The 22698-nt window shown below is 41.6% G+C and overlaps 1 protein-coding gene and 1 long non-coding RNA gene across 5 annotated transcripts in view; one reads left to right on the plus strand and one right to left on the minus strand.

The window, feature by feature from the left end:
- The window catches only part of LOC306842296, a 103267-nt gene that overhangs the window by 32064 nt on the left and 48505 nt on the right, over window positions 1-22698 (plus strand). The window lies entirely within an intron of this gene.
- The window catches only part of ntn2 (netrin 2), a 42435-nt gene continuing 20159 nt past the window's right edge, over window positions 423-22698 (minus strand). For all 3 annotated transcript variants that reach the window (XM_079372440.1, XM_079372441.1, XM_079372439.1), the window contains exons 3-7: window positions 16841-17029; window positions 10821-10970; window positions 8328-8381; window positions 4492-4566; window positions 423-4398 (exon numbers count right to left, since the gene is read on the minus strand). In XM_079372440.1, coding sequence (XP_079228566.1) covers window positions 4013-4398; window positions 4492-4566; window positions 8328-8381; window positions 10821-10970; window positions 16841-17029 — 854 coding nt within the window. In that variant the 3' untranslated portion in view covers window positions 423-4012. The remainder of the gene's footprint in view (window positions 4399-4491; window positions 4567-8327; window positions 8382-10820; window positions 10971-16840; window positions 17030-22698) is intronic.

Here is a 22698-nt window from a genome sequence, read left to right on the forward strand (position 1 = left end):
AGAGGAGACTGTAGGTGAGAGAGGAGTGGGGGGTGGGGGCACTGGGGTGGGGGGAGGGTATCAAGGGGGAGAAGGAAGAAGAGAAAAAGAATAGTGAGTTTCCTGCTTTGGACCGGACTCTAGAGTTGGGTTTCCTCAGAGGTGAGGTACACAGTCAAGTGTGTGTGTGCCTGTGCCTCAAGGTTTATTTACAGAGCTTTAGCTCTTGCTCTGTTCGTAGTGGAGGGGAGCTGCTTTACTCGGTCTGCTTCCCCTGCAAACCTCGGTCCAGCCCCTGTGAGTGGAAACACTAGTGCACTGCCCACAATGTATATGAGCATACTTTCCAGTAGAGATCACACACACATCAGTTCGATATTATTTCTGCTGATCAGACTCTTGAGCCAATTAAGACAGATGACCAACACAAAACACAGCTCATTAACTAATAATTTATTTTTTTGTCATTTCGATTAAAAAGTCAGTGGTTCATTGCCTCAGAGAAAAATGTACAAGGAAAACATTGATATAACAGTAATGAAGGGCTGGGCTGAAACGAGGGAAGAATCGCTTTGTTCCAAAAGAAAGGACTATTTTTGTGTGAGTGAAAGATCATTCTCAGGACATTCAAACAAAAATTGGTGGGTGGGAATTTTCCTTCTGTTGGAAAGGGTCCTTTAGCCCCTGTCACATTTTTCACTTGATTCTCAGTCATTTGTAATTGGGCGGTATTTCTGGAAACAACATAAATCCTTAAAAGGACTACATTCTGTGTAATATTTGAACCACATCTTCTTGTGGTGATCACAAAAGCATATGTTTCTGGTTTCTACATCCATATAACATCATCTGGTTTGTACATCCATACACGTGAGTCAGCCACAGCCAATCATGATTGGCAGAGGCAGTTCAGTACATATTTACAATAATAAAAAATGGGTCAAGACTTAATGAACAGGATGCAAATATGGCATGATGAAAGTGAAACAAACAAAAAATAAACAGGCTAGGATGATGCGAATGGCAGTTCTTTATCTTTCTTAATACAAACCGTAAAGAGTATCAAGACAAAAAGGCTGCTATTTCACCTCTCTGCATTTTGACTTCATGTGCAATCACTTGTTTACTTGGGTAGGGTTAATTAGACTCACAAACACACACACACACACACACACACACACACACACACACACACCTGTGAATGCTATAAATGCTACAAAAGGGAGTGGCTGGGCGAAGCAGTTAGGGCCTCAGTTCCACTGCCAAGCTGCTCGGCTTGTTAATGTAAAACAACGGGACGACTCTCCCTATGAGGCTCACTAAATAGCTTTTGCAAGACTACACCTCCACCCCCAAAACAACATCTGGCTCACTTCTTATCTTAGTCAAACATTCAGGGTGGGCACCAAAGGAAAACCAAGCCAAGAAAAGAGAAAGTTTGTGCGTTCCATGAAAGTCCAAATTAAAGGACACTGCAGTTACCCCATAAGAGTGTTGAATCCCTTATAGAGTTGAGCACCGAGGAGACCGCAGGCTCACGTAATTTGATCATCAATCATAATGTGGCACACTATACTTGCATACCACAAGGAGGACACTGGTGCTACTGTCACACCACCTGTCTGAAAGGCCAGATCATACTGTACAGCCAACGCACAAACGATTGACTATTTGGTTCTGCATTTTTGTGATATTCCAACCGTGGGAATTTTGACGTATCAAAAAAACGTTCTGTTCATACCAGAAATCACAGTGGGTGATAACTCGTTTTGGTTACGTGGTTGTTTTTGGATTCGATTTATAAAAGTGTCAATATTAGACAAAAAAGCATGAATATCAACAAGTCTTTCATCAACATCTAAACCTGTTTATAGTTTATAACATCAGCAAATGTTATGGCGTCCACATTCTTAAGCTTGGTGACAGTATTTCACAAAAACATTCAGACCATACACCTGCATGAGTGTGTTCTTCACAGTTTGACATACATTCTCGGAAGATGTGAAAACAAGAAGTACAGTGCAGTACAGTACACCACTGAATAGTTCTGGCAGCCTCGTTCTGAGCTGCCACTTATCTAAAACACTGAATACACAACATGCAAAACGGCTTAAAGAGAACGTTTGGGGAGGGTGGTGGTTGACAGAGAAGAGAGCAGAAGAGAGACATTTTTGGATGGATGACAAACCAAACATACCACCGCAGCCAGAGGAGCATAACCACAAACTAGCATGACATGCCTGCCGGCACACTCACTTCTATGCTGATACGCCCCTCAAAACTCTGTGTTTATCTTGTACTCTATTTAAATAAATTGTAATGTGCTTTACAAAATGAAATAACAGCAACAGGCAGATAAAAAGCTTGAGAGCAACCAGACGGGTCTCTCTGTGGTTTCAGTTGGTCTTAACTTCCATAGTGTCTTAATTGAATTTCAAAACTGACTATGCTTATTTGGCAAAGGATGACAAGGATTGTGTTAGTGTAGGCAAGTGGGGGGAAGATGATTTGGGAGGTTTTCCTTTGGATCTTGATGCTCATATTGGTTTTAAGGTCTTAGTCTGCTCACTGTAAGGTTTTGATGGACCAGCAAAAAACCACAAACATGCAAACATAACAAAGCACATGAGGAATGTTATATGATCCTCTCATGTCAGAATACAATCAGTGAGCACTAAAAACTTTCCAGCCTCATTCATTTTGTCAAAATATGCGAGAGAAAAACATAGCTATGTTGTTTATCCGCCTCGGTTTTCTTTTTACTGCATGAAAAGGAACTCTTGTTTCAATCTCTTATTTTGGCAAACAAAAGTCTGCCAGTCAATGGACACATCAGGAAAATGTTCAGACATTTAAATACAACGACACGACATTGGCCACACAGCAACATCTAGAGGGCCACTACCCAACCGAAGACATTATCCATAAAGCGAAACGTCTCCTTGGAAATATTGGTATTGTTCTGAAGTTCCAGCCATTTGTCCACAACGCTTAATCTGTCTTCCATAAAATATGACAAGCAATGAGTCATTATGGTGATGCATGACTTTACAAACCACTGGTGAGAGGGACTGGTGGTGAAGAGGCACAACCCTGGAGGGCTGGAATGTGACTCATGATGCTAACAGGGTTTGTCCTGCTTAAGATGAAACAAGATATATCTCAAATAAGGATATGGATGGATGTGATAAAACATAGCCACTTGACAAATACAAACTGTAATATGAGCTGTGGCATCAAAACATTGCAGATATAACGGCCTACATGAGCAGTTTATTCTGTGAGGGATGTTTGGTGGCAGCAGCAGTGGTGGTGAGACTGAGGTTTGCTGTGGAAAATGTCCCTGCAAAGGGAGCCCTTGGTTCCACACGGGACAAGAGTTTTAAAGTAACAGTCTGTAGAAGTTACTGCAGAGACCTGGAACAAGAAGGCCCATTTTTTTTTAACAGCAAAGAACAATTTAACAGCAAAAGTTGAAAGCTTGTCAGGTGATTCTGATCCAAGCTGTGCTTGTTTCGAGAGTGAAACGTGATGAGGCCAAGCCGAGGAGATGCAGCTTGTCTTTTGTTGAAACCAGCCAGTCTTGAAGTTGTGAACACTGTCGAATAAAATCCTCGGAGATGCATGTGAAGTGTGAGCGCTTATATTATGTGTCAAACAAAGTGGCAGGAGACAGTCAGTATGACAGGAGGAAGCAGAGGGTCAGGGGATTGTAGATGGTGGACGAGTGGACATTTCCGCTGTCGTCGCAGAGGGAATGGCGTTTGCTTTTACACTTCATACCCTTTTTAATGGTCCCTTTTTAAGGCAAACCAATTGGACAAAAAAGACAGAGTCAATACTTGAAAAATAAGAAGGAAAATAATTATACAATATACACAAAACGTGGTCCTTAAATCAGGTAGGGTACATGCAGTCTTTCTAATGTGCAGAGTTCCCATGATGGTGGAAACAGAGGATTCAAATGGGTAAAGATGGGGTTGGGGGTAAAGGTTCATGATGTAGGGAGAGGTAGGGATTAACTGCTTTCCCATCACGCTTTGCTGCACTTTCCCTTCTTCTCTTTGCGCTGGAACTTCCTCAAGCGTCTCGTCCAAACGTCCCTCCACTGGATCACCAGGCTGTTCTTATCAGCCACAAGGCCCACGCGCTCTGCCCCTGGACTGGTTGCACCAGCGCCAGGTCCAACACCTGGACCCGTTCCTGGGCCTGTTCCACTATCACTGCCGCCCATCACCAAGAAGCGTTTGCTCATCTGGATTTTGGGACATTTGCAGGCGAGGTCTTTCATGTGCACCCACAGGATGTTGTCTCCTCGCTTTAAGGGTTCTCCACGGCTCTTGTACACCGACACCACATTCACTGAGAATTTGGCCCAGTCCCCCACAGTCTCCATGTCAAGCACGTTCACTTGGACAGCTGAGGAAACAGTCATAAAACTACACTTAGTTCAATATTCCCAACACATTGTGTATATTTAAAAATCATGCTTGTTAATTTTTATACGTTTACCATAATCCTTCTTGCAATATTTCTTCATGTTGATCTTCAGATTGCCCTTCACTGGTTTACAATAGGTCTCACAGTCTGTAAAATAATAGGAAAAAACAAAGAGAAAACATGAACTCATCTATTGCAGGCTACGATGATCTTGACAACCCTCCAATTACACACATAATGGGACACTTACACACTTGAAATCAGAATAGTTGCCTTTTGAGGCTCATTTTACATTATGCGGCGCTCTATTAAGATATAGTTAGCAACCAGTAAAGACTGTGTGACGGAGCAATGGAAATTGTCAGATTCTTTGAAACCACCACAATAAACACTCAACAACAGCATCAAAAATAAAAGACATTGTTCTTAATTTTGTTACTCGCAATTTGTCTTTGGCATGTGTGTTGAATATGTCTGTTTTAGATTGTGTGTGTACTTTTTCGGTAACTTTGGAGCACTTGTTCTCATATCTAATCCACAAATAAAAACCAAAGACAAGGCTATGAGGAAACTGGAACAGATTGTGAAGTGCTCTAAGCTTGTTCGGTGTGCTAAAATATAACTTCTGACAAATAGTACAACAAACCAGTGCAACAGCCGGTTCTGGGAGGCAAGTGAAACATACCAGAGTAGTAAAAGTGTTCAGTTTGACATGTTTTCTGGGATTTTGAAGAAAGACAGAGCATGCTGGGAGCAGGTCATGGTTGGATGTATGTGAATAGACCTTGGCTGCCAGCGTGAAGACTGGGACCACACATTGGATAGATGACCTCTATTGACCACTCATAGGTGGAGCCACCACTGATGAGGTGTTAGAAGTCAGATTGTGACAGTTAAAATTGACTCCTTGGCTGAGTGACCCATCTGAGAGTTCCTCTTGACTGACTTGGGTTGGCGAAGATGTCAATTATCTACGAGTTTTCAAAGACAGACCTTTTTAAGTAACATACAAACTACGCTGGGAACCTAGCTTGAATTTCTCAGTTTGGTTCTTGGACTTTAAACATTCATCTCTCCAGCTAACTCAGAGTTCTTTAATCTACATAAAAATAATTCAACTATTTGGGAAATTGATTCTCAAAGGACTAAGAAAGTCTAATATTTATTAACAGAGAAGCACAAGCATGTGATCATTCCCTGTGATTTGTTGCTTGTGATACTGGAATATTATTTTTCTCACTTCTACTTCAAGAGCTTTGCTTTTGTAATCATGAAAGATGTTTTTATGAGTTTAGAGCAGAATAAAGTGGAAACAAAGAAAACTTTAAAAAAATAAAGCAATTTCCTCACATTGGGCGTCATTAAGGTTTAAACCTAAAATCAGTGCTGTTACACATTATTTTTCATATCTACTGCTACTGGAGCTGTGTCAAAAAAGAAAAACTTTGTTGATCATTAGCAAGGCTCTACTGTACTTGACGCCACTAGATTTTATGATGCGTGGAATTTTGGATATACTTATTTCAATTACGAAACTAATAGAAGGACACAAGGTCGATGAAAAAGAAAAGAAAAATTATAGACTGAAATGTAAAGATGCCAAGAAGGACATTTATTGAACATGTTTCTCGTTGGTTTTAGTGAGGGGGCATGAAAAGCTGACCATGTTTGGAATGTCAGGGCATGAAACTGAAAAACCACATGCTGCTCACTCGACTGGTATCTGTGGGTAAGACCTCTCATTGCCTTCAAAAGGAAAATGGTTCAGTTGTGTTGCTTCCTTTAGAAAAACCGAATAAATATGCTGGATATGAAACGCCCCAATTAGAAGAAAAAAAAATAATGTGAGAGAGAAATTTTGCTTTTGGGTTGCATGAGAGTGGGAGTGTTGTATCATTCATTTTTGGGGGGAAGGAAATGGAAGGAGGGCAAGAGGAGAAAGAAACAGGGGACCAAGAAGCCCATAAAAATGTCCAGGAGGCTTGGCTGTATATCAGAGCGCGAGAGATTTTATTAGCCTGAGAGTGGAGGGAAGAGGAACGAAAGGGAGAGCAGATGGCAGTTTCCAATAACCTGGGTGACTTTAAAAGGAAAACTCTGAGCGGAGGTGTAGATGTTGACAGATGTTGAGGTGAATGTGTGGATGGATTTGTGCGTATGTGTGTATTGCCCATTACTGAAAACTATCAGAAAAGATGCTAGATCTCATACTTGCTTCAAGTCTTTAAGATTATAAGCATGTGGTTTCATGTGCTGATTATTATCATGGAAGTGTGCAAGCCACTGTGACAGGCATGCATTTGTTTGAGATGTGCATGGATTTCATTACACAGTGTGCTTGTGTGTGGTATACAGTGGCTGGCCTGAAGGTATCTCTGCGGAACTCCTGGTGAGGACACTGTGTGTGTGTTTCCCATGAAAAGTCACTTACTGCTGGCTGTTCACCTGGAAAAGCTCTCGGTCAATTGCCCACTGACCCAGAAGAGCAGCCCAATGAAAACATTCACAATTGGCTTTGGGGACTCTCGATGCCCTCGTTTTCTTGAGCCTCCCTCACTATACTACGACAAGGACAAATTGCATCCACCACCCCTTTCACAAAACAAGTTGGGGATTTGGGTTGCTAATGGCATTGCCCATTCTATGGTAGTTTAGGAAGAAGAAAGATGGGGGAAATGCTCTTAAGTCTGAGATGAATTGGCGATCAACAACTCTTGTTTTCTAGGACTCTGTAACATTTTCCCATGGAGGTAGGGAAGAAGAAAAGACTAACATGTGTTTTGTTTTTAAATGGAGAAAAAAACATGTGTGTGTTTTAAAGCCTGAGTGCCCGAAGTAATCAAAAGAAATGCAAAAAGAAATTACAACTGAAAAAAGGATCACCACAATTTTAAATGTGTTCGAACATTACTGTTCAAAGTAGATTGTTTTAAAAATCGACTGCACTACTTTGTCTGTGTGGGAAATAAAAAGTAACAGCCATCAACCGGCTAACTTTGCCAGGTAAAAAAAAGATATATTGTGAATTAACTTTTAACTATTCTTTAGCAATTAATTTATACAATACAGTAATATTTACTTTCTTTTAATTAATTCTTTTTGCTGCTCCATATATGGAGTTATTGACGTTAGACCTTCAGCGTCACCATTACTCTGTGAAGTGAGTCTGGTGAGTTAACATTCTTAAAGCAATACCTCCTAGCCTTAAACTCTATTGAACCTTTGAAATGTAAGAAAGTCTATAAGTCAAAGGTGTGATTTACTTCCTGCTGTCTGAAAAATGCGCCATTTGTGGAAGAGAAAATTTATAAAAACAGAAAAACTATATCTTTTGCAAAGTGCAGTAAAGTTTCATTGGCAAATTGGGGAGTTGCAGCATTTAGAGTTATGTTATACACTAAATAATGAATCCACATTTCCAAATACTCACCAGTTTTTAAATCAAAAAGCCGCAAAATGAAAAATAAGGATAGGTTAATTGACCGGAGCCTAAATTGGAAAGTAAGAGGGGGAGAAATTTCCCCCCTGTCAATTGCCAGCAACTCTTTTTTCACCTCAAAACTCTCCTTTCCACTCTATCTCCCAGCTGAACTTTAACTCATCACCTCTGCTGTGTATCTGCTGGCCTTGTCTTTAAGCAGCAGCTTTACTTTGAGCAGTGAGCCTACACTAACTTGAGGTCTGCAGACGGGGAAACTGCGCCAAGGACACAAGTTTTTTAGACAATGGAAAATTCGGCTGGCCCCAATGCACCCGTTCTCCTTGCAGAACTTCAAAAGGAAGGAACCACCCTTCATTAATATGTATTCCACACCTCAAACTCCAGTCCAAAATATGAAAAAATGTGTTTTTGTTCCTCTCATAAAGCAGTGTTGCTAATGGGCGAGGTGCATAAAGAATTTACTAACCTGCTGGTTCCTCTGTGCTGCTCACCACAGCTGTAGGGTTGACCACAGGGATTTCTGAAATAAAAACCAGAAGAAATGCAAAGTTATTTCTTTGGTCGAATGTGAATCCATGCCTTTCAGTGTGATGTAACTAATTGACCATATTCCTGCCAAAAATGCATGTGTACAGAGGCAATCAAACACCCGGTAATAGCTGAAAGGACATGAAGAAAAATGCATATAAACATATTCAGAAACTTGCCCCAAAATGTTGGCTTTGTTTGCACGTGTCGTCAAGAATGGCAGTTTGTCCAAAGCCATTGAGAGACTGGGTATGTGATTGTTTCATGAATACATTAATACAGCCACAAAAGAGGCGGAAGCTAAGTGTTGAGAAATGTTTCTTTGCTCACCAAGGCCAGTAAGAGGGAATGCCAGGCTTGTCATGCAGTGGGCCTGGACTGTCAATGTGCATGTTAAACACATGGTACAAGACAGACAGATATACTGGATAAACAGTGACAGACTGACAGTGAAGCTTATTGGTGGTTAGAGGGAAGACAGGCTCATATAAACCATGCATTCCTGAGACTAATTTGGTGGTTTCACCGTCATTTCTAAGAAACACATTGAGAGATCATACATTGAAGACCGGCCCCCAAAGATCAGAGGGCCATGTTTAAGTTTTTAGTCAAACTCAGTAAATATATCACAAATTCATCACACAATTTGGTAAGGTCAACTGATTCAAAGTGGGCACATCTGAGACAGAAAAATACTCTTCGAGGCACACAGATTCAAATGAAAAAAGAGGCTGCACTAGATTAGTCTTGTCCTCCCCAAACAGATGCTGGGTTAACACTGCTGTGTAATCTCCATACAGGGATGCATAGACAGATGGACAGATGGCAAAAGGGTAATTTTGGTTGGATCATCTTGAGACAGATGCAGCCCTCCCTCGCGGTGCCCGCTGGCGACTCTAAAAAGTGCCTCATGGAATTCCTCCAGGACATCTCTTCTAATCATATGCAACAATACAAATGCTAATGCAAACAACGGGTCCTCTTGCTTTACCGTAAAGAGACTTACTGGAACTCCGGCTTAGCATCCACCCAGAGGATCTACTTTTGATTGGATTTGGAGGTTAAAGGTTTGAAATAAGTGAGTGGGTGTGTGTTGGCGGGAGGTAGAGGGGGTTGTTGGAAAACTGTTTTTAGGCACAAGCAGCAGTTGTCTCTCTGAAATTATGGACACCCCGCCAACGAAAACAAATAAGGGCTTGGAGCTTTCTGGAGGCAGGCACAGCTGCGAGAAGCCACTTTGAGTCGGTGTGTCGTCATGGCCACATCTTGTGGAGATAAACAGATGATGAAAGACTCACTCAGATGAGGGTCGCTGACGTGACACTAATTGGCTGCTTAATGGGCTTGTCTTCTGTTAAGGGGTCCAGGAGACCCAACAGGAGATGGGAAGCCCATTATGATACCATATTGACACACACACACACAGTTTATATTAGTGCAATGTGCAATTGATACAAATTTGCACATGTATTTGAATGGATATTCACAACCCGTCTTGTTCTCACCGGATGCTTCAGTGGCACTCAAACGAGTCGGGTTTGCCATCCATGATCACAGATGATTTCTCCTTCTCGCCCATCCACCATCTGGTCCAGGAGCCGCATGTGTGTGAAACAACATGGCAGCATGTGGCACAGTAAGGCACAGCTCAGTATGGCACTGGGCCACACGGTTTGCTTTGGTGGAGGTTGACCTGTGAGTTTGTGCTACGTGTGCCCGCATTTTTGCCTGGCACACAGTGTAGTGGAAAGTAACCCTCATTTACACATGCCTGCATGTACTCGGGCCACTGGGAAGTTTCATAATCAACAGACACACACATCTAGGTCACAGAAAATTAAAATCCTGATGTAGAAGATATGCTATATCAACAACTAAAGAACACTGACAATTAACACCATTGATAGGTTGAAGAACAATAAGCAAGTTCATTCATCATAATGACTTGCAGTTTCAATCAATCAGTAAATCAATTTCTACTTTGACAGTGCCAATTTGTCCAAAAGGTTATCTCAAGGCACTACAAACAGAGCAGGTCTAGACAGTACTCTTTGTTATATTAACAAAGATCACTTCAGACCTTACGTACCCATATGATTTCCCTCTGAAATTATCACTTCATTTTCAATGACGATTCAAACAGGAGACAGGTGTGACAGGTGTGAAAGGGGAAGAGGTCGGGTTGTGAACATGTGTACACATGCAGAGCAGGCAATGAAATGGTCAAATCTGTCAAAATCCCCAAATGACTTTAGGCTACTCCGTCGATTCTTTGGTTCTAGTATAGATCGAAACTTGTACACATATATAAGGCCTTTTGTTCAGTTCCGTAATCCGTAAAGTATGTGGTTCGAGGCAGTGTTAGGCAACAGTTGCATATCAAATGACAAATGCATATCAAAATGTTTGCATGTCTTTGGAAGTCACTCACTTATGCAGGGGGCCACAGGTGAGCGGCTCTGCTGGTAGCCTTTCGCACAGCGGTTGCAGGTGATGCCGGTGACACCGTCCTTACAGGGGCACTGGCCTGTGGTCTGGTTGCACGTCTTGCCAGCGGCACCCACTGGGTGGCAGTCACAAGCTGGAGTGGAGGTGGGAGACAGGTGTGAAAGGGGAAGAGGTCAGGTTGTGATGCAAGGAAGAGGAGGAAGAAATTGTTAGATATGATTATCTCATCATTTCCTTTTCCAAAACTGCACTCAAAACACTGACTTATTCTTTTGATGTTTGTTTCTGTAGACTAATGGGTTAAATGTTGTAATCTTCTGTTTTATGATGATAAACAGACACAAATTATGTCTGAGCCTTTGTTTTCCTGCCTGCTGCTTCGCCTAGAAGAAGAAAATCTGTATTTAATTATCTGTGTGTGGGAAAAACAAAAAGACTGATTTAGTGGATGAGAGACAAATAATGTTGGAAAAATACATCACCGTTAGTGAAAGGCAGAATGACATCAACAAAAAGGGGACAAAGTTCGGCATCTTGTATCCTCTCCATGTATTCCCTAATATCTTTACTACTGTGTGCAGGCCCTGGGGACACATGCTCTGCTGTTTTGTATGCACTGAAAGTTCGGTCCAAATACCACCATCAACAAGATGACACTTTGCCCTGGAAACATTTTTGACTTTTTTTCTTTTTAAATGCAATTTATTTTAGCAACATGAGGATTTCTCCGGTTTTAAGAGCTCTAAAGTACACAAGCTGGCTTGTTGGTGCAAAGCCTTCTAAGAGTTTTACAAGATGTTCAAGAGGATGACAGGGAGAGGGTGAAGCAACATATCTGAGAGTGAGAAAAGGGAAAGAGAGCGAGAGACAGTGCGTTGGTATAGACCAAACAGAGCCTCCACTGTTTTCACCAGAATAAATAACAATAAATCAAACCAAACTGCGGTTTCTCTGACTCCACTATTTAAACAGACATTTGCACTTTTAAGTAATAAACACATACTTAACATTTTAAAGCAATCTAGCTAAACAATCACATAAGTGACATGTGAAAACAAATCCAAGACTTTTGTATTGTCTTGTGCAGTGTTATTGATTGGTTCCATTTCACTTCCCACATTTTCTGTCCAGACTAAATGAAGTTACAGTACAGAAAGGATCCTTTCAGCTTGCATGCCACCAAAATAATGAATTGCAGGGTGATAATCCTACCTTTTAATAGGGAGAACAGGCAAAGACGCTCTAACCCTAACCCTACACTACTGCCAAAAGCAAACTTAAAGTGACTTGACTGTTACATGATAGCTGTAACTGTCCAAGATTATCAAGAAAAGACAAGAACGCCCAAAATTACACTTTTGGGAAAAACCCTGTAACCCAACAGTTTGTTCTTTGGCTTGCCAGAGAAAGGCAGCTGCTAACATGTCATGGTTCCTTCCAGCCACTTGACGGAACTGTGAATGTGTTTATTTGCACCAGGCATTTTTTAGCTCTTACAACAGAGGGGAGCCTGAGGACCCTGCCACCTGTTGACGGGGCAAAGGGAGGCTTTAAACGGCTGAAACTGACCCAAGAGTGATCGTGTGTCTGGCGGCAGGGTGGGAAGGGGATTAACTGCAGCTCAGATCTTCTGAAATAGGTTTGCCTTTTCCGGCAAGGCCAACCAGTCCACAGGTGTCAAAGTGGCTGCACTCTGTTTGAAGCTGAGATGTAAATCTGATGCGTCAGCGTCCGTGCAAAATCCCCACCATTTGAGTCACGCAAGCCCAACCGGGAAACATTAGCTTTGAGGGCACTTTTTAAGAGTCTCTGACTAACCTAAATCAAAAACACATCTGCATATGACAGGGTAAGAAGCAGGACTGAGCTCTATATCCTACCTTTCATATGGTCAGAGTCAGGTCTCCTGCCACAGTGACCAGAACTACAGTTCTAATGGATCAAGGGTGTCTTGAGTTCCTGGAGTTTGTTTCTTTAAAACAACTGAGCATGAACACACTTGTATTAAGACCTTTAACATTTATATTAATTTTCAACTTAAAGATTATGAAATATACAAGCTTATTATCAAAATAAAATTAATAGCTGATGTGAGGTTTATTTCTGTCTCTTGAAGGATGGTTCCCAAGCACACAAGGAGTAAACCCCCTATTACCTGATCTGCCTAATACAAGTCTCGAGTTGGGCTGTCATGCCTGCAGAGACATGTGGCCACTGTTTCCAGGCTGATCATTGAGTTGCACAAGTTGTCAACTCAACCATTCAATAAGAACAAGATGGAATTCCCTTCTTAACCATCACAGGCTGTTAAGACATCAGAGTTCACTGCCAGTGTTCACGTTGTTCAGTAAACAACCAGCAACTGCCAGATCTGAAAGGCCTGTAGGCTGTGTGATGGGGAGACGGGGGTGGTGGTGTCAATCTCCACCCCTAGCCTTCCACCTAGAACTGCTTTTCTGAAGTTTTATGTGCCGGGGCTCTGGCCGGTTAAGAAGTTGTAAAAACGTCCTCAGAGGTTGATGACTTTTCAAGCCTTTACGCCTGTAGACTTGACAGGCAGTGTGTTGGGATTTGTAGTTCTTAGACAGGCGTTTATTCACTTAAAACTGATTTGTGTTGTTCTTTGCATGTGAGTGTGAAGTGGTCTAAAGTACTTAAGAGGACTGCTCTTTGTCTGCACTCATTTGTTATTTGGCACATTTGGAGAGGTTAGTGTACTTTGTCCCTCTTGTTGGAGAAAGATTTTTAACATCTATTTCAATCCTGCACTTTAACCCTAAAGGAATCAACTAGCATTAACATTTGCAATCTCTTGTATCTAATACAATTTTATTCTATGCTTTATTTGGGATATGTTACTATACTTTAGGTTCAACTTTTAAACAACACTGTGAGAAACAGACATGGTAAGTAGGGGTACTCCTCAAATCATATAGTCAGTTAAAACCATCAACTTATAAGAACATTTAAACTCTTTTTTACCCCTTTTTATGGGACATTTTAAAGAAGTACATTAGCCATTTTCAGACTGCTTTGTGCTGTAACTCAGCCATCATCATGTCTTTGTGCATTCGTATTAATTCCACGATGGCGTAATATTGGTGTCCCAGTCTGTGAATTCACACGGCAGAAGGGAAGCACGGCACAGTGAGAGCTCCACATAGACACACAGTCAAGACATGAACACATACACAGCTCTGCATTCCCCAGCTAGCTCAGCTGAAACTGTCTACTGATGACGTCTCTGCAACATTCAGGTTGAAGGGGAAACGGAAATGGAGCATAAATATCGTGGCTTGAAACGGCAGTGCAAATATGGCTATTAATATAGATTGCCTTTCTGCGGAGTGATTAAAATCACAGCGGATTATGCACACCTTGACGTTTTTAACACCATCAAAGAAATGTAATCAACCTGTCAGACAAAGCCGCATGTGCTTTTCTTTACAATTTGGAGTTTGAGTAAAGTTTTGGCCTGATCCCAAGCTGGTCCTCATAAGCATGCACTCTCCAATACACACATTAACACAAGCACCAACATGCTCGAAACGTTGCACACAAGTAGAAGCTCGATTGTTTATGATCGTCAAACATAACTAAGTACCGCCAACGGTCCATCAAGCCCACTAATACAGACTGTCCAGTGTCCATTACACACACGTTCCAAAACTCTAGAATATAAAAGTATAAAAAAAAATATTTAAAGCCTTCCTGATCTAAATCTGATTTTAAGCACATGGAGCATTACTTCACATATGATCCTGTCTGGTGAAAGTTATTTATGCTGCTATGTAGACAAAATATTACTGATTGAAATCACTCCGTTGATAAGATTGCGTCACACTTTTTCTGCCGGGAGTGATCTCTGTCACAAATATTCTCATGCCATGTTTCAGGAGGATATTTGTAACATATAGCCAGTATGGTGTGCCTTTGCCAGCTGTACTTCGCATGGACCATGGCCTCATTCGTCTCGTCTTTTATCAATGTTCCTTGTGGTCAACAGATGCCAGCTGTGCAATATAAAACAAACTTTAATTTTAAAAACCTCATATTCTGCAGTCAGGCCATGTGATGAAGGCCGTGTTTCTTCAATTCCGCTGCCATTTTTAAAGTTTGGCCTTCTGTAGAGGTTGGACCTTCTGAACCAGAGAAGTGGAGATTCGTACTGCACGCGTTTCTTTATAAGTGGGCGGTAAGTGGAGGAGGTGATGGAGGTAGGAAAAGGTTGTTATACCTCCTTCATCTACTCCTTAGATTAAGTATAGACACCTATTGTAGAGGCAGGACTTATTAGAAACAGACATGGCCTATTCATCCACTCAGACCCCCCCCCCCCCTTGTTCCTGTCTTTAGAAAACACCTGTATTTTATTGTTGTAACCTTATTTCAGGCCTGACACTCAACCACCCTCTACAGCTCATACCACACCTGTGACCTCCATCTTGACCCTGACACATGGAGATAAAACAGTGAGCAGATCAAAACTCAAGAAGAAGACAAGAGGTTTAGAGGCTCAAAGTCAGCCATGGAGAGAAAAGCCAGACATTGAGGAGGAAGAGGAGATGGTGGTTATAAACAATCATGGGAGATGGAGACGTAAGAGAAGAAAAACAGTGAGCTGAGGCAAAGGGGAATGACGGCTCCTGGGCGGCTGTGGAATTGCTCTGATCAATCACAGAGCCAGCAGCTCAGCAGAGGCTTTTTGGATGTTAACTTTCATTTCCGTCACATATGGGGCCTTTTGTGAAGGAGGGAGATAAACTGTTTACCACCTGATCTACAGGCTTTGATAAGGACAAATTGCAGTGTCAGAGCCATGTGTTTGTGTGAGAACATCGCACATGCAGATATTGCAGGAAATGGGAGATGAGGGAACAAATTTGCACTTGAGAACACACAGATCTCCAGTCAGGATCGAGGCAGCTATCTTTATTTTAGTGTTCTGCAGTAACAGGTCAAATGACTCAACTTTTAAAGCATGTGACCAAGTCACTTCTGTGTGTGTGCCGTTACATGATGAATTGATTTTTCTCTGTGCAACTAATATCGTGCTTTTTCTAACCTCCTGGTGTTCTGTTACAACTTGGGTCGGCTGCAGAAGGAAAGCTGAGCGGAAGCCAGTGGGAGATTCTCGCCATGAAATCTCAACCAAAAGATCTTCACGGCTGTCAGACCTGGCAGCTCTCAGCCATGCCCTTTTTTCATGTTCTGGATGTAATTCTTTACCTTCATCAGGAGCAACAGAAGAAAGGAAAACTAGCCCCATTGCTGTTGATTTGAATACAGGATACTTGTATTGTTTTTGCAGCGAGTCCAGCAAGAGAAGAGAAATGCTGTCAGCGTATCAGGCTGAAAAATATTCACCGCAAATGTAAAAAGCTAAGGGACTTGACATATATTTTTCCACGAGGAATGCCTTGGACAAGTAATATCATGTGGTGTGTGGTACGGGGAAACTTGTGATGGGATGGCCAGAAAAGCTTTGGGCATATAGTCAGTTCATTTCTCTAAGCTATGGTAGGGCATGTGCGTTATTGGAAGTAACCATGACCATGCATGTTTCCAATCATAACTCATCACTTTTAAAAGACTCTTGGAAATAACATGGTTGCACAAGAATTAGCAGAGTTAAAATATCTCACCCCAGTTTTGTTTGAAAATAGTCTAAACATTTAGGGGAAACGAAACGTCAACTGAGCGTAGAGTCAAAATCCATTCACAGTCAAAAGACATTTTCATACAAACAAACGTTAATATTTCTAATCTATTACTGATTGATATAAAACAAAAGTGTCATTTTAAACAGAGTGGTCAGTTAATTCCCGGAAAAATATTTTCAGTTGGGCAGCATAATGAAAAGAAATAAAAAAGACCTAATCACCCGAGAAGTTTACTTACAGGAAATGCAAGAAAACATAGATCATAGTTGCTGAAAACAACGTTTACATAAAGTTTTATGAATAGTGCACTCTCTAGTATCATTTCATTTTGGATACTTACCCTTGCAGGCTCGTCTGTGAGTGATGGGTCTGGCCATGTCTCTGTAAAAGCCCTCCTTGCAGTAGTGGCAGTGGCGGCCTGCGGTGTTGTGGCGGCAGTTCATGCAGACCCCTCCACTCTTCCTCCCTGACAGCTTATACAACTCCATGTTGAATCGACAGCGGCGGGCGTGGAGGTTACAGTTGCACGCTGCAGAGGGAAGTTGAAAGTTTACTATGTCAATTGTGCGATTGCGTAAGTAATGTGAAAGTTTACAATATTGTTGCAGTATTTATCCTTTTAGAGGTGAAATATAAGTTAGTGTGCATTGCAGTAAAACATATGCTGACTTCCATGTAAAGCACTGGGAGCTGGGGGAGATTTTTTTTCCAGTAAGGCAGTAGTGAATGGTTTATAATCTACACTGCGGCTCTGTGCTTGGCTGCAATTCCAGTACTCATCAATCAAAAGTGATATTTGCAGGGCTCATTTTCTCCATTTCATAATTAATGAATTTGGCTTCTCTCGGCCCCATTAGTTATTAATCATTGGAAAAAGGAACATTAATTTCATGAATCACTGATGAGTAAAGCTCCCTAAGATCTATTAAAAGCAAGAGCGATTCATATCAAGGAATGGGCTCGAGCTAGCTGTCTTCTAAATGAGGCGAGCCGCGATATATATGGGACATGTGAAGTGAGGTTATATCTCCTCACAGACTCTCAGTTCCACTTCAAATCCAGCTGATTCCTTAATGTCTCCTCCTCTCACTAGTCTTTCCATTGATTCCTCCATATTAGACCACATCCACATGCTACAACATTTTTCATAAACTCTGTCCACGTTCGACATGTGAGGTTTGCATTTGAGAAGCCTAATAACAAACCTGCCCTTCATGTTTGTGTAAGACTGAGTTTGATCCAGATCCTCTGCTGCTTAAATCAGAGTCAGACACCAGACCTGAAGACTTGGCCCTGGCTTCAAAGACAACTTCTGCAAGGCTTAGTTCCATGTCAAAGTTATCCAAGGATAAATTAGAAAATGATAAACAACAGCAGGGTTGTTTGACCAAAAACATCAGCAGTTATGGCAAAGTGGGATTATTAAGGGATCACAATAGAAGGTGATAATAATTAAGTTTAACTCTGTGGGAGTGAGTTTGAAAAATACACTAACAATGGATGTTTACCAGAGAATAGGATACAACAATGAAGAAATATGAAAAGACAGATTGACTGAGCGACTGCATGCCTATGTGTCACTTTGCATGCGATACAGTGACTGATGAATAGGGAGCTGACGTTGATTAAAACATTTATTTTCTAGCTCCATTTTCTGTCTTTTCTTTCTTAGTCATGTGTTCAGTGTGTGTGAGAGCATGTGTAACAGTTTAAGTAGCCTGTATACTGCGTAGGATTTGCTTGTCAGAAGGTCTAATAGTTTTGGCAGCGCTCAAGATATTTCCGATGTCAGATTTTATTTCTCCTTTTTCAATCTTGACCATTTTATCTGTTTGATTTGTAACAATTCAATGCCTGTATTTTCTGTTTGCATTTTTTAGCATGAAAAAATTCTTGAAACAAGTTTGTTATTAGTCCTCATAGTGAAATTGAAACTTCGAAACCTCTCTAAAGCTGGTTTTACAGATAAATAAATCCAAAGCTGATCTGCCTGGCTCAATAACTAGCTATGCTTTTTCCCAAGGTGATTTAAATATCCAACATCAAGCACCTCTAAAGCTCTTTAATAAACACAACACATTTTGTTGTGTCTGAAATCCATAGAAATGCAAAAGTGTAAAACAAACAAGCTGTGCAACTCTGTAGATTATGTGTGGGACTTCTGCAGCTGAGGCGCTGCTTGTCAACAGGAAAGGCAGGCAATTGCTTGGGGTCCCAGCATTTTGCAAATAAACGTCACATGCATTATTGCTGTGCAAACCAACATTTGTCAATGAAGGTTAAATGAAGAGGAAATATCCTGTGATTGGGAAAAAAAAAAAAAAAAAAGGAAAATAATAATGAATGCTGATTGAAGGGGCCCCCACTTCATTATTGCCGAGGGCCATATCAGACCTTAGAATTGCCAATGCCCTTCAATTAGTTTATCTTACAGGTTGCTATGTAACTTGCACTCTAGGAATTTATTAAGTAGTGTAGTTCATGAAACACAAACACAGCTCAGCTATTCTTCCTCGGGTCAACATTAAAACCATTACAGTGTCAAACTTCAGCTTTTAATTCAGACTCTGTCTAAGAATTCATGTTTTGGGATGATGGCTGATTTGTTTTAGTTAAGATGGAGCCAGGTTAGTTGTTTACCCTTTTTATTTATCCTAGGCTAAGCTAACGGACACCTGACTGTGTCCATACAAAAACCAACATATCATTTCGGCGGTGATGACCATTCCACCATTTTTTCCTGGAGAAAGGGAATAAGCTTGTTGCTTTTGTTTTCGAGAAGACGTCCATGTATCTTTAGTTAGGTAACAATGGCGTTCTTTCTAATACTGCCAATTAATTTATAACAAAAAAGGGATCTTTCTTTTTCTATAATCACTAGCTGACTTGTGCATTTCTGCTGCAACCAAGGTCGGTTCAGCAGTTCCATTGAGCTCAATGATCGGCACAATGTTAGATGAGCTCCTGGCAGATTATCATAAATGATTCTTAATGACACTGGAGGAGAATCACTTGAATACAAATGTGAAGTAATGAGTGTGAGCAGTGAACAATATGTGCGTCTCCATCCATCTACTGAAAAGGAAGCCTGGCACCAGGTTGGGAAAGAGGCCCAGTTTTCCCTGGTTTCAGACCCTGGAAAAAAGGGGGAGCACATTCCCAGACTGTTTCCCAATTCCATCTGGTTATTATGCGGCCTGATTTGTTTGGAATTCTTTAGTTAATGAAATGCTGTTTTATATATGAATTCATATTGAGGCAGCATGTTTTAGCCGTGCTCTTATTAGCAAGTTAGCTGAAGATGGGGTTTGAACATGCCTGAAGAGAGGTGCAGGCAGTGTGGAGATGGCATGGCAAAGCTGGAGAAAGCTTGCAAAGTGAGCTAGTTCAAGACTCTTTATCGTAAGTGATTTTAAATGGAAACAAATGCTCACACTTGTAAAACATTGTCAATTGGTTCCTTGTATCTTTGCATGCGTTTATGTTTTTTGTATACCCTATGTGTGTGCATGTGAAAAACTGAACAGCCTGTCGAACTTCTTCTAAAGGGCAAAGTGACAGAGAACACACCAGCTCTGGTGAGAGGCTGGGGCTGCTGGGGAGGGGGAGAACGAGGTGGGAGTCTGTGATTATGATCAAGCGTCTCAAACACACACACAGCTGTGAGCACTTGTGTCCATTAACACCTTGTAGCAGGACATGAAAGCGATGGATCACATTTTCTCCTTTGCTGAAGTACCAATCGGCCCTCTTATGGCATCTTCTCCGTTTACAGCTGTGCAATAAGATCAGCCGACAAAGTCTGAAGTCAGAGAGGATATGTTCAAGTGTGGAGAATGTAAGGAAAGCTCCACATTTTTAACCTTTTTAAATTATTTACCATGTGTAGCACTGCTTCCTAGAAATGGCTTAAATTACAGCCAGATTTTTATGACACAAAGAAAATTAGCAAGTTTCTGACTTGCAGAAAAGAAATCCAAAATGAACATAAATAAGTAGGTGTTTTTATTTGAAGCCATTTGTGTTTTCTACGGTTTACATGCTGTGTGCAGTTAACTTCAACTCTGAGCTGCAGCTGCCCAAGGATCCTGGAATGTTTATGGGTTTGTTTTGAAGTGCTTGCACACACACACTTACAAACCTGCAACCCCTCCACCACCACAGCAGCCCCCCGTCCCCTTCCCCAAATTAAGCTCAGTGGGGATAACTGAACACTGTTGAAGGCCATTTCTTAATTCATTAACACATCAAAAGCCTTACTGCTGCTCTGCAAAAACACCCACTAATTCTTATCTGTTGGAGGGGAAAAATTGAGTTCTGCGTGTGGTGGAAAGTCAGGAAAGGAGCAGTGATCCTCAAGTGAACGCGGCTCCTTTATGGGTCAGTGTCCAGTTCAAGGATGAGTAAATCTGGTTCCTGGTGTTGTCGTGGAAATCTAACAACAAACAAAGGCTAAAGGCTTGGCAAATGTAGAGACGAAATTGAATGAAGGGATGACGGGTAGAGGAGCAAGATACCACTTGGAAAATGTGACAAAAGAGACAAGTTTGCCATGAATACAGCTAAATGCCTATATTGCTGAAATAACTGCTTAAGTTAATGTGAAGTAACCTCCTTTTTTAAATATCTTAGAGTTTTATATACTCAGCTTTTACCTCTCCAAGCACAGCAAAATCTACATGTATTTTAGGTAAGTTAGACTGACAGGAGACCACATTCATTTACTACAGCTTTCATAACAGGTGCATCAACAACTAAATGTGCTCTGAACAAGTTCACACACTGGCCTGTCAAGTGTGCAATGACAAATTGGCCAAGACTGCGCTCAACAAATAAAATACAAGTGTGTTTGTGGAGTGCACCTCCTCCTCTCTGTTCTCCACCATATGTCAGGGATAAATCTAACCTAATTTTTCCTTCAGCTTGACCAAAGCCAAGCCGGTAAGCACAGCCAATTGATTTTGGATGCCTGTGCAAAACCCAAGTCCCATGGCTAAAATTGGTCCTCGAAATTTGGAGTGCTCTTCCACCACCACCTCTTCCTTCTTAGCCCAGGTTGGCCAAAGCTTGTGGACCCCCCCCCCTCACACACACACACACACACACACACACACACACACACACTCCCAACCACCATCCCCAGGGTACCTTACCCACTTGCCCAAGCAGGCTCTGTATGGGCTCCTGCCATCATGTGTGTGTGTGTGTGTCTCTTATGAGTGTGTGCAGGCCAAATGTGTCTGTGCTGTGTCTGTATGTTTGGGCTGAGTTTCGCCTGGCTGCTCCAGCCACCTGCTCAGGGCACCAGGGGTAACACCCGGTTAATTAGCTCCTCATTAGAGCCAAAGCTGTGCATACAGTGTGGAGACACAAAATTGTATTCACCGCTATTAACCAGAGCTTTAAGAGGAGGTATACACAACAAAGCTACTTATGCTCTACTTGCTCTTAGCCTATCTTCCAGATATATCTTTCACTTTTAGCTGTGACACCACTTCTCAGCCCTCCCTTTCCCTTACTTAAATGGTTTCTGCGGTTAGCCTCACGTCGTGGGCGTCTTGGGAGCCCTTTTGAACTAAGAGTCCCCTTAATTCCTCTCCCAGCCCTCCCCACAGCCCCCTCTTGTTCTCTTTTACTCTCTCCTCTTACTTTCATGAGAAACCATCTTAAATATTCTCACTGCTTTCCATCTCCCCTGTTTTCTGCTTGTTTCCTCTCCCAACCCTTGAATCCTCTCCTCCATCTCCCCCTTTCTCGCTGGATGGCATCAGGCAGGGAAAGATTTTAACGAGATTAGGCTGGCAGTTTGCCAGGTTGGGGGGCCTGGTGTCAGTAGAGAGTTGAGTCCTTAGATCTGCTCCTTCTCTCTGGTCCACTTCACGTCCCCACATCTAAACATTGTTATCTCTGTCCAGCCATTGCCTTCACTCTCTGTCTATCTCGATCGCCCTTTTTTCGACAGTCTACATCCTGCAGTCCTGATCTCAAGGGCAGAAGTAGACGACTGTTGTGCAATCAAATCATCATGGCGAGTCAGTTAAAATTGAGGCAAAAATAAATTTACTTTGCCATACAGTAGGTTTGGGTATATACAACTATATCCTGTGTAGGTTTAGATATAGAAAGTGAAGCCAATTTATAACTGTGGCAAGAGGTGACAGTAGAAAAATCTAATCCTTTAATTACCAAGCCTTGTAA

The sequence above is a fragment of the Symphodus melops genome (assembly GCF_947650265.1).
Source record: "Symphodus melops genome assembly, chromosome: 21".
Classification (NCBI taxonomy): Eukaryota; Metazoa; Chordata; class Actinopteri; order Labriformes; family Labridae; genus Symphodus; species Symphodus melops.